The sequence below is a fragment of the Eubalaena glacialis genome, chromosome 15 (assembly GCF_028564815.1).
Source record: "Eubalaena glacialis isolate mEubGla1 chromosome 15, mEubGla1.1.hap2.+ XY, whole genome shotgun sequence".
Classification (NCBI taxonomy): domain Eukaryota; kingdom Metazoa; phylum Chordata; class Mammalia; order Artiodactyla; family Balaenidae; genus Eubalaena; species Eubalaena glacialis.
Genome location: NC_083730.1, coordinates 90,329,119 through 90,341,724, shown reverse-complemented (window position 1 = coordinate 90,341,724; position 12,606 = coordinate 90,329,119). Strand labels below are relative to the sequence as shown.

General features: G+C 47.5%; 1 protein-coding gene across 1 annotated transcript in view; it reads right to left on the bottom strand.

Annotated features, from left to right (window-relative positions):
• Positions 1-12,606, bottom strand: part of TMEM132C (transmembrane protein 132C) — a 379,805-nt gene that overhangs the window by 65,150 nt on the left and 302,049 nt on the right. Inside the window, exon 4 of the mRNA XM_061169897.1 lies at positions 9,008-9,191. Within this exon, the coding sequence (XP_061025880.1) occupies positions 9,008-9,191 (184 nt within the window). The remainder of the gene's footprint in view (positions 1-9,007; positions 9,192-12,606) is intronic.

The window sequence follows — 12,606 nt, the reverse complement described above, 5'->3', positions numbered from 1 at the left end:
GATGGGAAGGTGCCACATCAGAGTGTGTGGCAGGCGTTAGGGGAACCGGCAGGGGCGTAGAATTCTGCACCCACAATGCGTTATTCCTGCTGTAGCATCTCACCGGCCACCTGGAGTCTTTAAGAGGCTGACTGTTATCCTGTCCAGTAGTTTCCAGGCTGTTCCTGACTTCCTTCCCATGGAACTGACCAGGATCCAGCATCCTCTGGATGTGAAGATCTGTCTTCTCGGCTGGCGGGCGCTGGGGCTGAGCAGGCGGCGGTGCTGCGGGAGTGCGTCTGCACCTCAGAACCCGCCGTCTTAGGGGAGAGGCAGCGGGAGGGAACCAGGGCCCCAGACGCACAGGGGGCTTTCAAAGCGGACATCGCAGGAGAACGTCTGCGATGCTGCACACGGGGACAGGGCCTGTTCTTTGCTGTTTCCCCAGCCTGGTGCACAGCCGGCCAGCAGACAATATTGGATGGAAGATGGAAGGAATGGATAGTAAGGGACTCGAGGCCGAAATGAAATAGAGAGGAAATCCCAGCTGTCACGGAGCCAACCTTCCAGATTGGGGGAGGGCTGGTGGAAGCAGGCAATAAATATGTAAGCAAATAAAAACGTGGGACTTCCCTGGTGGCGCAGTGGTTAAGAATCCACCTGCAAATGTAGGGCACACGGGTTCGAGCCCTGGTCCGGGAAGATCCCACATGCCGTGGAGCAACTAAGCCTGTGCGCCACAACTACTGAAGCCCGCGTGCCACAACTACTGAAGCCCACGTGCCACAACTACTGAAGCCCGCGTGCCTAGAGCCCGTGCTCTGCCACAAGAGAAGCCACCGCAATGAGAAGCCCGCACACCGCAACAGAGACCCAACGCAGCCAAAGATAAATTTAAAAATTAATAAATTAAAAAAATAAATAAAAACATAAAAAAGAGAATGTTGGGGAATGATAAAAGAGGAATTTCCTCAGATGTGATGAGACTAAGATATGGTAGCACAACAGCATGGGGTGTCAGGAGACAGCTGTTGATGCTATGGGGGGAGGGGGACCCTCATGGGCTGAGTCTGCAGGAACCAGGCGTGGCGGGGAGACTTTCAGGGGGAGGACTCAGCAAGGACAAGGATGCTGAGAGTGAAGGCGCTGGGCAGTACCTCAAACCACACCTGGCACACAGTAGGTGCTTAATAAGGAGAGGTTCACCGTGGCATCGCCCTCTCCCCACAGGCTGGGGTGACGGAGGGCTTGGGGTGAGGGTTTAATTCTCTGTGGCCGCAGCTCTTAGTCTTTTTTGTGTCATGGGCATCTCTCACTGTCTGGTGAAGCCTAAGAATCCTTCTCAGAATAAAGTCTTTATAATTAAAAAGATACATGCACCCCAGTGTTCACTGCAGCACTATTCACAGTAGCCAAGACATGGAAGCAACCTAAATGTCCATCGACGCATGAATGGATATAGGAGATGTGGTACGTATATGCAATGGAATACTACTCAGCCATAAAAAAGAACGAAATAATGCCGTTTGCAGCAACATGGATGGACCTAGAGACTGTCAGTGAAATCAGTCAGACAGAGAAAGACAAATACCATACGATATCACTTACATGTGGAATCTAAAGATATGGTACAAATGAACTTATTTACAAAATAGAAACAGACTCACAGACGTAGAAAACAAACTTATGGTTACCAAAGGGGGAAGAAGGGGGAAGGAATAAATTGGGAGATTTGGATTGACACATACACACAGCTATACATAAAATAGATAACTAATAAGGACCTACTGTATAGCACAGGGAACTCTACTCAATACTCTGTAATGACCTTTATGGGAAAAGAAACTAAAAAAGAGTGGATATATGTATATATATAACTGTTTCACTTTGCTGTACAGCAGAAACTAACACAACGTTGTAAATCAACTATACTCCAATAAAAATTAATTTAATAAAGAATAAAGTCTTTAAATGCATAAAATAAAATACGTAGACCTGCAAAGGAAGCCAATTGTGCTAAAATACAGGTATCAAAATATAAAGAATATCTGAAATAGAGTAATGCATGTGCTTCTGTGTTAGTGTACCTCAAAATAAGATCTAGGATTGGGTGTAAAGTGACCGTAACTTCCAATTAGTGAAAAGTAGAAATGGTATTTCAGGGTGTCTGGATTGCCAGTAATACGTATGGAAATCTGTGATACGAGTGCAGTGGTGGCTGCTAATACTTCGGGGGATCTCTGTTCATAATGGGCGGAAATGCTGAGTTTTGGTTAGAGGTTGTTAGGGAACTTGGAGGTGGAATTTTTCCCGTTTAAGTTCACAGACCTGCCTGAGGTCTCTGTGATTCCCAAAGGGACTAAGGACCCCTGCAGGCGTGCTGTGGCATTTTTACCTCCTGGTCATCTGCCACTTCCCATCCTCTTGCCACTCTCTCCCAGGACTGTTTTTCTGACATTCCAGCGGGAAGGCTGGGGTCGTGAAGTGGGTGACCGCATTCTCGCTGGCAACGTGGGGTTTTGGGGTCACTCGGGCTGCGGACAGATTACCCTGGGGTGTCCCCTCCCCCATCCAAGGTGATTCTGACTACACATGGGTGAACATTTCTATACTAACATCCTGTCTTTAGGGGATTTATAAACAACTGATTCAATACCTACTGAAGTATACCTACTCAAGTAGCATTTCCTTTTAAATATAATTAGAAGTTTAACATGGAACTACTTAAGGTAAAAGAGCTAGCATTTCCTGAAGGCTTACCAGTGCCAGACAAGGAATTCTGAGTACATTTAGTTCTCAAAACAGTCCTACGAGTCTGGTATTATTTCTATTCCCACTCTACAGATGAGGCACAGAGAGGTCAAGACACTTGTCCAAGGTCACACAGCCATTTAGAGGAAGAGCTAGGACTTACGCCAACATAGTTGGCTCCCAATTCCTATACTGTTCTCTATTAGAGAAAATATTAAGTAAAGGATAAACTCAGTGGTGTATGGACATTGTAAAAAGTGAGAAGTTGGTGTGCTAAGGGCTGGCAGTTAATTGTGCCACGGTGCATGCGGTTTTCTCTCCTGGGGTCCCCTCTTATAGTACCTGGGCTCCGACTGACATTCAGGGTGAGGAAGAAGACAGCGCTAGCCTGTGAGTCCCTCCAGCTAATTTTCCTATGTTAGAATCACTTTTTTTCTCCATCTCCATCTCTCATCCCCAGTGAAGTAATATAATCTTTAAAATTAGAGCAGTTTTTACTTTCTACGTAATGTAAGTAAAATAATGGAAAGTATAAACTTGGGAAAGACCTGAGCCACTGCTCATCCCCACCCCTTCCTTTTACTGATGGGGAAACCCAAGATCACATAATGATGGTGAAAACATGAATGACAATCATAATCACATTTTTGGAGCATTTTCTTTGTGGCAGGCAGTGAATAAGGTACCATTAATTGGATAATTAATCAGCAACCTTGAAACCATTGCCACCAAGTCAAAACAGCTTCTGATGAGTCATAGATCAGCTTTTTAGACACAAATCTGGGCTGGTTAGTTGGAGAGAGGGACATTTTTAAATTGAATTCCAAAGTAAATCTCCAGCTGTGGCAAGGAAACACTTATTCTGCCCATATAGTTATTTTTCAACTGCGCAAACATTTTTCAATTGCCGAGAGCATCAAAGCCATCCTTGAAATACTCCTAGAGAATTACAAATGTAAAATCTTCAAGTTGGAGAAGGAGCGTGGAGATCAGGGTGTTTTGGGAAAATCAGAAAACATTATCTTTTCATTGTCTCTTTAAAAATAGTATTATCCCATCCCTGTCAAAGGAGATGTCCCTCGATTCTCTGAAATGCCTGTATTTGCCTTTCTCTAACACAGGATATTGCCAACATGCTTCCCCACGGACCTCAAAGCCAAGTTAAGTCATCCGTCACTTGTAGATTGACAGGGGGTCCAAGAGCATCTCTGCAATGCCACAGGCTGCGAATGCACGTTGCGTTCTGGTTCTCTGAATTTAGCAACAACAAAGGATGCAGAGAAGTAACCATGGGATACTGCTGGGTAGAAATATCCGGCCATGGGGTTCAGATACCCGAGTGAGATCCCTTAACCTCTCCCCTCACAGACTGAGGACAGTTGTGATGTGTCCTCTGGCAAGGAGAGTCTGAAGCTCGTACCGCTCGGTATCCCTCAGCATCCTGGCTGGAAACAGAAGGTCCACTCAAAGGAGTTGAACTGGAGAGTGTGTGATGACAGAGCTGTGGGCAGGATCAAAGGAAACAGCCAGGGGTGGTGCAGCACCCAGAGGCCCATCTCAGCTGGGAGCCTGAAGCAAGCAGCCCAGTTACTGGTACCCAGAGAGAGGAGGACCACGGAAAACAGCCTCTTTGACAGGACAGGAGCCGTACGCAGAGAGGACCATGCCCCTGGCAAACGTGCGGCAAGATGGGGCCGGGGGTGGGACAGAGATGCAGCAAGAGGGGGAGGGTTGCGGATATAGCAAGAGGGGGTGGGACAGGGATACAGCAAGATGGGGAGGGATTGGGACGCAGCAAGAGGGGGAGGGCTGGGGATGCATGAGCGTTCCAGAACTGCAGTAACAAAGTACCACAAACTGGGTGGCTTAAAACAACAGCAGTTCATTCTCTTGTGATTCTGCACACCGGAAGTCCAAAATCAAGGTGTCCCTAGGGCTGGGCTCCCTCTGAAGGTGCTAGGGGAGAACCTTCCTTGCCTCTGTTCTAGATTCTGTAGGTTACTGGCAATTTTTTGCTTTCCTTGGCTTGTACGTGCATCTCTCCAAGCTCTGCCGCCGTCCTCAAAAGGCCTTCCTCCCTGTGGTCTCCTCCAGATATCCAAATTGAGCTCTCCTTCTAAGGACACCAGTCATTGGATTTCGGACCTCATTTTATTTTCATTTTAATTTTTGTTTTGGCTTCGCTGCATGGCATGTGGCTTGCGGGATCGAACCCGGGCCCTAGGCAGTGAGATTGCGGAGTCCTAACCAATGGACTCCCAGGAAACTCCCCTACCGTTTTATTTTTAAATAAACTGCAGGGAGAAACTCTGAGACATGAACAGAACTGGGAACCGGTTACACGCCATCCCCTTGTCCCGCGTTATTCGTCTTCATGGCAGCACCTTATCATGACCTGGTTTTAGCTTAAGGAATCGCTTCCTATTTGCTGTCTGTCTGCCTCCCACATCCCCTGCCCCCCGGGGGGAAGACCCGTTTGCTTACCGCTGACTCCTCCGGATGGATCACGACGTGCGCCCACAGTGCCTGCACCTCGTAAGAGCTCAGGGTGAGGCTGGGTTCTGCACGTCTTTATTCTTGAAAAGAGACCAGCATCCCCGCACCCCTGCCGCCAACCTGCAGAAACTGCCACATGGAGGTCTGCGCCTGACCTCTGCTCGTGGGATCTCAACTAGTGATGTGAATACTTTTCTCTTATGTCAAAGAAGAACTGAAGCCCAAGCACTAACGTTGCTGCTTCACCTCCTGGTCTGTGCTGGCCCCAGGCTGCCCTGGACCAGCCTTCGGTCCTGGTCCCCGCAGCCAGACCCCTCCCTCTCTCCCACCCCCGCTGATGTGGGCACTTTGAGGGCAGGGGCTGAGGACTGGAGGGGTGTGAGATGCTCGAAGGCCAAGGAGCTGGACCCTGAAGCTTGCCTGCCCCCATGCAAGGAAAGGGTCCTGTCGCTGAGTTAAGTCTGACGGCGGGGTGGGTAAATGATGGCTTTGTGAGGCCGAGTTCTCCACCTAGGGTGCTGCTGGGGGCGGGCAGTGTGATTCAGGGGGCTCCCGCCTGGAAGGGTCACTCCGCTGGAGAGTTGAGGGCACTGTCCCCGGCTCCCTCCGTCTCATTTACTCACCGGGAGTTGGAAGGTACTGCTGGGTGAGACGGAAGGCCACCGAGAATCACATCGGTGGCGTCATGGCTTTCTTCCTGGATTTAGGAAGGGGTTTGAGAAGGCCTGATTCTAAGGTCAGAACTTCCCCAAAGAGGCCCATTTCCTATTCGGTTAATCCTCTCTGTGACCTTTCGGAAGTTTGCTTTTCTTTAGAATGAGCAACGATTGGGGCAATTCATTTTTTTCAAAGATGACCCGTTGCCTCACTGGCTGCTGACAGGTAACATAAAGATTTGCCTCTTGTTCAGTTTTTTAAAAAATTTCTCATCTTCTAGTCAAGCTGCCATTTTATTTGCTACTTCCTTCCAATAAAAGTTTCTGTATTGGCTGCTTCTCAAGGTACTAAAGCTCATTCTAGGAAAAAAAAAAAAACCTTTGAAAATACAGAAAATAAGAGAATAGAAATCCCTCCAAATTGCCTCTTTCATTGTCTACTTGCTAGTACCGTTCCTAAATGTCCACACCACTTTGCAGAGTTGATGTCAAACTGTACATTCGAGGGGAAGCGAAAGGATGACATCACATGAGCTCTGAAATCCGGCCGTCAGAAGTCCTCGCTCTATTCCGTGCAGTCAGCCACTCTGTGACCTTCTGGACGAAGCCAGTTTGAATTCATTTACAGCTATTTGCACACAAAAGTATTCTGGGTGTGACATAAGTCGTCATCTCATTTTACCTTAAAGGTATTACAAAAACACAGCAAGCACAATAATAATGATACCTTGCTTCAAAGAAGGCTTTCTTGTTGTCCCTTGAAAAGCATGGCCAGGGACTTCCCTGGTGGCCCAACGGTTAAGACTCAGGGTTTCCAATGCAGGAGGCATGGGTTTGATCCCTGATCAGGGAACTACGATCCCACAAGATCCCACATGCCACGTGGCACGGCCAAAAAAAAGAGCGTGGCCAAAATCATATCTCATATACTTATAATGACTTTACTTTTCACAGTATCTGCATGACTTATCTTTTTGAAATCGGTAGGGTGGGAACTAGGCATGTATACCCTAGAACTGATGTCGAGGTCCTGTGACATAGGTCTGCAAACTTTCTCTCTAAAGGGCCAGACAGAAATTATTTCAGGGTTTGTGAGCCAAGAGGCAAAACTGAGCATACTAAGAAGCGACTTATATAACCGCACAAAATGTAGCTATTTGAAAATGCAAAACCCATTCCTAGCTTGCATGGTGTACCAAAAGTGGCAGCAGATTGAATCTGGCCCATAGGCTGTAGATTGTTGAGGCCTTTTCTAGGACATGAAAAGTCAAGAGAAGTCATTCTCTAACCTCAGAGTATTAACACATCCTAATACCTCCTGTGGTGGACATTTGTTGCTGTGTCTGACTAGCATCCATTGCCCCTCTTTCAGTGGAATCAGATTTTCCCATCATGCACCACGCCTACCAGTCCTCCAACTGATCCCAAACATGCTCCAGGGGGAGGTGTTCCCCAGGCCTGGCCATTCAGAGCATCACGTCCTTTTGGCTTCCGTGACTGGCTTCCCAGGTTAGACGTGTGACCCAAGCCAAGCCAATTAATTCCAATCAGAGCCAGTCCTAGGAGTTTTCTTGGGTGACTGGCAATGATCTTTCACTCTTTTCCTGCTGGATGTGATGCTGTGACTACATCAGCATGGCACTGCCAGGGGCCACCTTGGGGACAGAGCCTCCTAGACAGTGACTCTAGCCAAGAGGAGCACAGAGCTGAGAGGGGAGGAGAAGCCACCTTCCGTGATGACGTCATTTGCACACCTGCAACCTTGGTACGCAACCTGTGCTCTGCTGTCCAGAGGCATCGGCATAACTTAGGAGCTTTAAAAAATACCCAACACAGACCTCCTAGATGAGAACCTGCATCTGAGAAGAATCGTCAGGTGACCTATATGAACATTAACATCTGAGAAACACTTTTCTAGACTTTTTAAGTTATGTGAGCTGGTTACTTCTCATCGTGCTTAAGCCAGTTTGAGTTGGGTTTTCTGTCACATGGAACTCAAAGACTTCTAATTGATATATTTCTTAACCCGGTGTCAATGAAGCCTGCTTATTCCAAAGCTGAACAGAAATTAGCTTTAGAATATCCATGCCAGGCTCCTTGTCTATGAAGGCGAATTCTGGCAAAGACCATTGGAGCTATACTTCAGGACGCTCTTCCAGTTCCTCTGAAACACCATCCTCTATGTATCTCCATAAGGGGGACTTAACACTTGTGCACAAGCATGGTCCTGGAGAATAGTCCCAGGGCTTGGCAGACGTGGGTGAGTGACCACAGGATAGAGTTACAGTCTAGCCCCTTATCATCCTCTTCTTTTCTCAGTTCCAGCTGCATGGGGTCTAGCTAGAAGTTGGTAACACGGGTTTGTGTATACTCTATTTGTGTTGTGTTCGACTTGTGTCAATCATATGTTGACTTACTGTGTAGTGAGGCAGAGACTGGGGTAGTCATCCAACTTTTCCTCTGCACCCATGCTTCCCAGCCCTCTTGAAATCTGACAGGACCACGGGACTCCTTCTGCCTACGGATGTGTGTGAAAGTGTCACATGTAATTTGTAGGCCATTGCTTAGAAGAGCTTGCATGTCACTCTGACTGCTCCTCTGTCTTTGCCACCAAGAAGGCCACATGTTCCTGATGTTCTAGCTCTAAGACGATGACGTATCCATCAGTCTAGATCCCTGAGAGACTGCCTGGAACAGAGCCCCCTACCATCTAAACCACGTGGCATAAGCAAGAACAACGTAGATTGCATTAGGCACCTAAGATTTGGGGATTGTTGTAGCAGCAACATACCATACCCATCTTAATAGACATAGTGGCCTAAAGCTTCCTTATAAGAAAGGAACAGAAATAAAAAGAACTGGAGTAGACTTCAAGAAGAAGAAGTAAGTAAATACTATAAATTTGGCAAATGTCATGAAGCTGGTATGAAAATAGCTGAAGTTGAGACAGGGTGGATTAACGACGACAGCAACTTCCAAGGACTAGGAAGAGGCGAAATTGTGAATGCAAACATCCCATGAAACAACTGCAGCAAACATCCTGGGAAAGAGAGGAAGGACACCAGGGTACAATCAGACAGCTGAACACATGATCACACGCGCATGCATGATCACACCGGTCTTACCATGGCCAAGGGCACGATGCCAACCAGGTCTTTCTGGCTGATGAAGATCTCAGACACAGCGATGTCTGTGGTCCCCCTCCGCGGGTATTCCACCTGCCAGGTGATGGGCTGGCTCCCCGACAGGCTGCTGAAGCTGGCGATTTCAAAGTTCATCTGCACAACCTCATTGGATAAACTGCTGCTTCTGGAAGAGAGCAGAGGAAAATAGCTTTAAGCTGACTTTGTTCGGTGGAAGGACCTTTCAATCCCTTTGCCCCATCCTCCTCACAATTATAACTAGAATGTAAGGACAAAGGAAATGCCTTTCAGGCATAGCACCTGGGACTTGGCACCAACTACAATGTAGGGACCTGGGCGGGTGGGATGGAATAGCACCCACACGTTAAGGATGCGGGCGAAGAATCTTCAACACTGAGCATCAGTGTATGTATTGATGAGTCTCTTGGATTGATTTTGACCAGCTCTTCAGACAGTGAGTTAATCCAGTTTGCCTCACCCTGGCACCATGAACCTGGATGACCTTGGAATTAAATGGACCCCCTTCAAGTTCAGTGTCGTTTGTGTGGCAGATATTGTAAGCAGCTAAATCAACGTCTTTCAACCCCTTCCTAGCTTATCCTCCTACAGAGGCTGAGAAGCATAAAACTACCTTTCTAGACTCCCTTGCAGCTACCTGCAGGCTTAAAGCCAAGTTTCCACTTGTCAGAGCCACTCTACTGGTACTTAGATGTAGAAGTGGGTTATGAAGCAGCAGCGGGGAAGGAAATCAGGATTTTTCTGACAAGCATCATGGTCCTGGTTCTTCCGGGGCAGCTGTGGTGGTTCTGTCATCCAGGCCCCTGTATGATCATGCCAAGTGATGTTTCCAGTGCAAAGGTCCACTGCAGAGTTGGTCATTTTTCTTGTCTGTGTTTCTTCCCTGTCTGCCTTGTCCCTGGCTGTGTAGTAAACACATTCAATTCAACGGCTCTCCTAGAGATTCTTGGAATTGTCCAGTATCCTTTAAGGAAAACGCTTCTGTTTAGGAGGACTAGCTAGCTAAAGGGACTGATGTCTGCAACTAAGAAATCTGACCAATACCCTGTATCTGAAGTGGGTACATGTATTACGTATTTTTTAGCAAGCTTGCCCCAGCAATTCTGATGCTTTGGGAATGACCGACAGTCCAAACATCTCATTTTTCGGATGACAAAACGAAAGCCCAGGAAGGGAAAACTCCTTGTTCTCAACCACATAGCTAGTTAGTGGCAGAAGCAAGCTGAATGTAGCCTCTCCCATTTCCCAGCCCTGTGCTCTCGACGGCATTCTCCTCTAATTTAGTTGGGGGTCGAGTATGAAATTACAAGACACCAAGCAAGTTTCCCTATAACAGAGATGGGCAAACTGTGGTCTGTCAGCCAAATGCAGCCTGCTACCTGTTTTATGTAAACAGTCTCATTGGACCACAGCCCTGCCCGCTTGTTTATGTTTTGTCTCTGGCTGTTTTCGTGTTACATACAAGAATATGGTTGAATAATTGTGTCAGGTAACGTAACACCTGCAAAGCCTTAAGTATTCACTAACTGGACCTTTATTGAAAAAGTTTGCCAGACCTTGTTTTAGGAGGTCAGAGAAGGGAAAATGGGAGAAGCTTTCTGGAACTACTGAATCAAAAGAATCAATATTGGTGGAGACAACAAGGAAGGGCATCCCAGGCATACAGCTGGGTTTGTAGGGTTGGCCAGGGAGATCTTGAAGCCAGGCTGAGGTGCACCCAATGCTCTTTGCCTGTAGGCTAAATATTAAGTAAGTGGTGGGCCAACAGTTAGCACTCTCTCAGCTGGCAGCTTCTGGGAAGGCCACCTGATGGCAGGTGAATTGAGGGGGCTTTTCCACAGCACATCAAGAAAGAAACACCAAAGATGTTAACACTGCATCCCAAGCACGTGCTGGTACCACGTGAAGAGTCATGGAGAAACTCTTCCCTTTGCTGCGGGTGATCATCAGTTCAAGATGCACCCACTCAATCTTCAGGTCTTGCCCAGTAGCCAGAACGCTAATTTCTCACTCTGTTACCCTCAGGCCCGTTCAGAGGCTGTGGCGGGACGTAGCAGCAAGGTCGCTGCACCAGCCAAAGCACCGGGACTCATGAATCTTCCTTCTGGTACTCCGGGCTGGAAGTGGAGCCCGGAGGATAGCCACTTATGAGATGCTGCGTATCCCTCTGGGAGGGAAAACGAATTCAGCGTCTGGAACCTCAAGCCATGGTCTGTGCAAGCTCAAGAGTGAATTATTTGTCTTGGCAAATGAGGGAGACGTGTCTGGAATCTGGAGTGTTTCCAAACTAAGACTTCTTGGTCCAGCAGCTAAGGCCTGCAGGGATCAGGGTCTGTTCGACTCAACTTCTGGACATCCTTCCTGCATGCTCTGGCCAGCCTCTCCCTTCACTAGGGTAAAGACTTCCCTCATTTCAGGGGGTTTAATCTTACCCTCTCAGGAGTAACACCCTCCCTTGGTATCTCCTTATCTGCAGCAGAGCTGGCTACTTGGCTGTGCTCGCTGGAGACGTAGCTGTTGGTTATCTGACTCTATACAACAAAGAATTCACTTTCCTTAGTACTGCACGTGGCAAAAATCCAGTTATCCAAAGATCCCATCGTGGCCCCTAAAGGATGCCTACACTGAGAATAATGCTAGAGATTTTACAATGTGCCTTCGACCTACCCCCATCTTTGAGGTGGAAGACTCCTGCCCTAAAGACAATGCAGTGTGGTGATTTCCAAACTGTGGTCCGTGGGACCCCTAGTGTACCCAGGGGGTGTGACAGTGCTGGCTTTGGGGCTGGAACTGGTCCTTGATACACCCCTTTCCTCCATCTCACTCCTGCTGCAGCAAAAGCAGATCCAGTGTTACATGTTGTGAATACTGGGCATCCAAGAAGTATTTTATTAAAGAATGAAAAAGAAAGGAAGTGGTAAAGGGCAGGAGAGAGGTTAGTGGGTAGAACCAAGAAGAGGACCCGTGACTCTTTCAAGGGAACACAGACAGTGTCATGACTCATTTGCTGTCACCTTCCAAGCAGACCTCCTGAGCTCAAGTCCTGGCATCACCCGTTACCGGCTGGGTTACTTTGGGCAGCTCTGCCCTCTTTTCCCTAGTTGCCAAGTGGGAACTCGACTCCTTCCCATTTCATGGAGTTGACACGAGTATTAAATAAATGATCACATATGTCTCAGGCACTTAGAACAGAACTTGGCAGGACCAAAGGTTAATAAATGTGAGCTCTTCCTGTTTTTAGCAGGACTTGACACTATGTTCATTCTCTGTGACTTCAGATTTGGTCTAAAGCCACCTTTTAAACATGCCCCTTTAGGGCTGGTCCAGGAGCTCCCGGAGAACAAGCCAGAGTATAGATGCCAATTCCCTGCTGTTCATCTGAACTGGGATCTCTTCAGATTTGTATACAGTGCATTTACTTGGTAGCTGTTCCTGTCAGACACAATACCATGGTATGATACATTATGCTAGCAGATGGGGACCAAGAAAAGAAGAAACCTGTCTGCAATTCTGTCTGTGGCCAGTGCTTTCCTACTCTCTCTGAGCCAACTGAAATCTTTGTT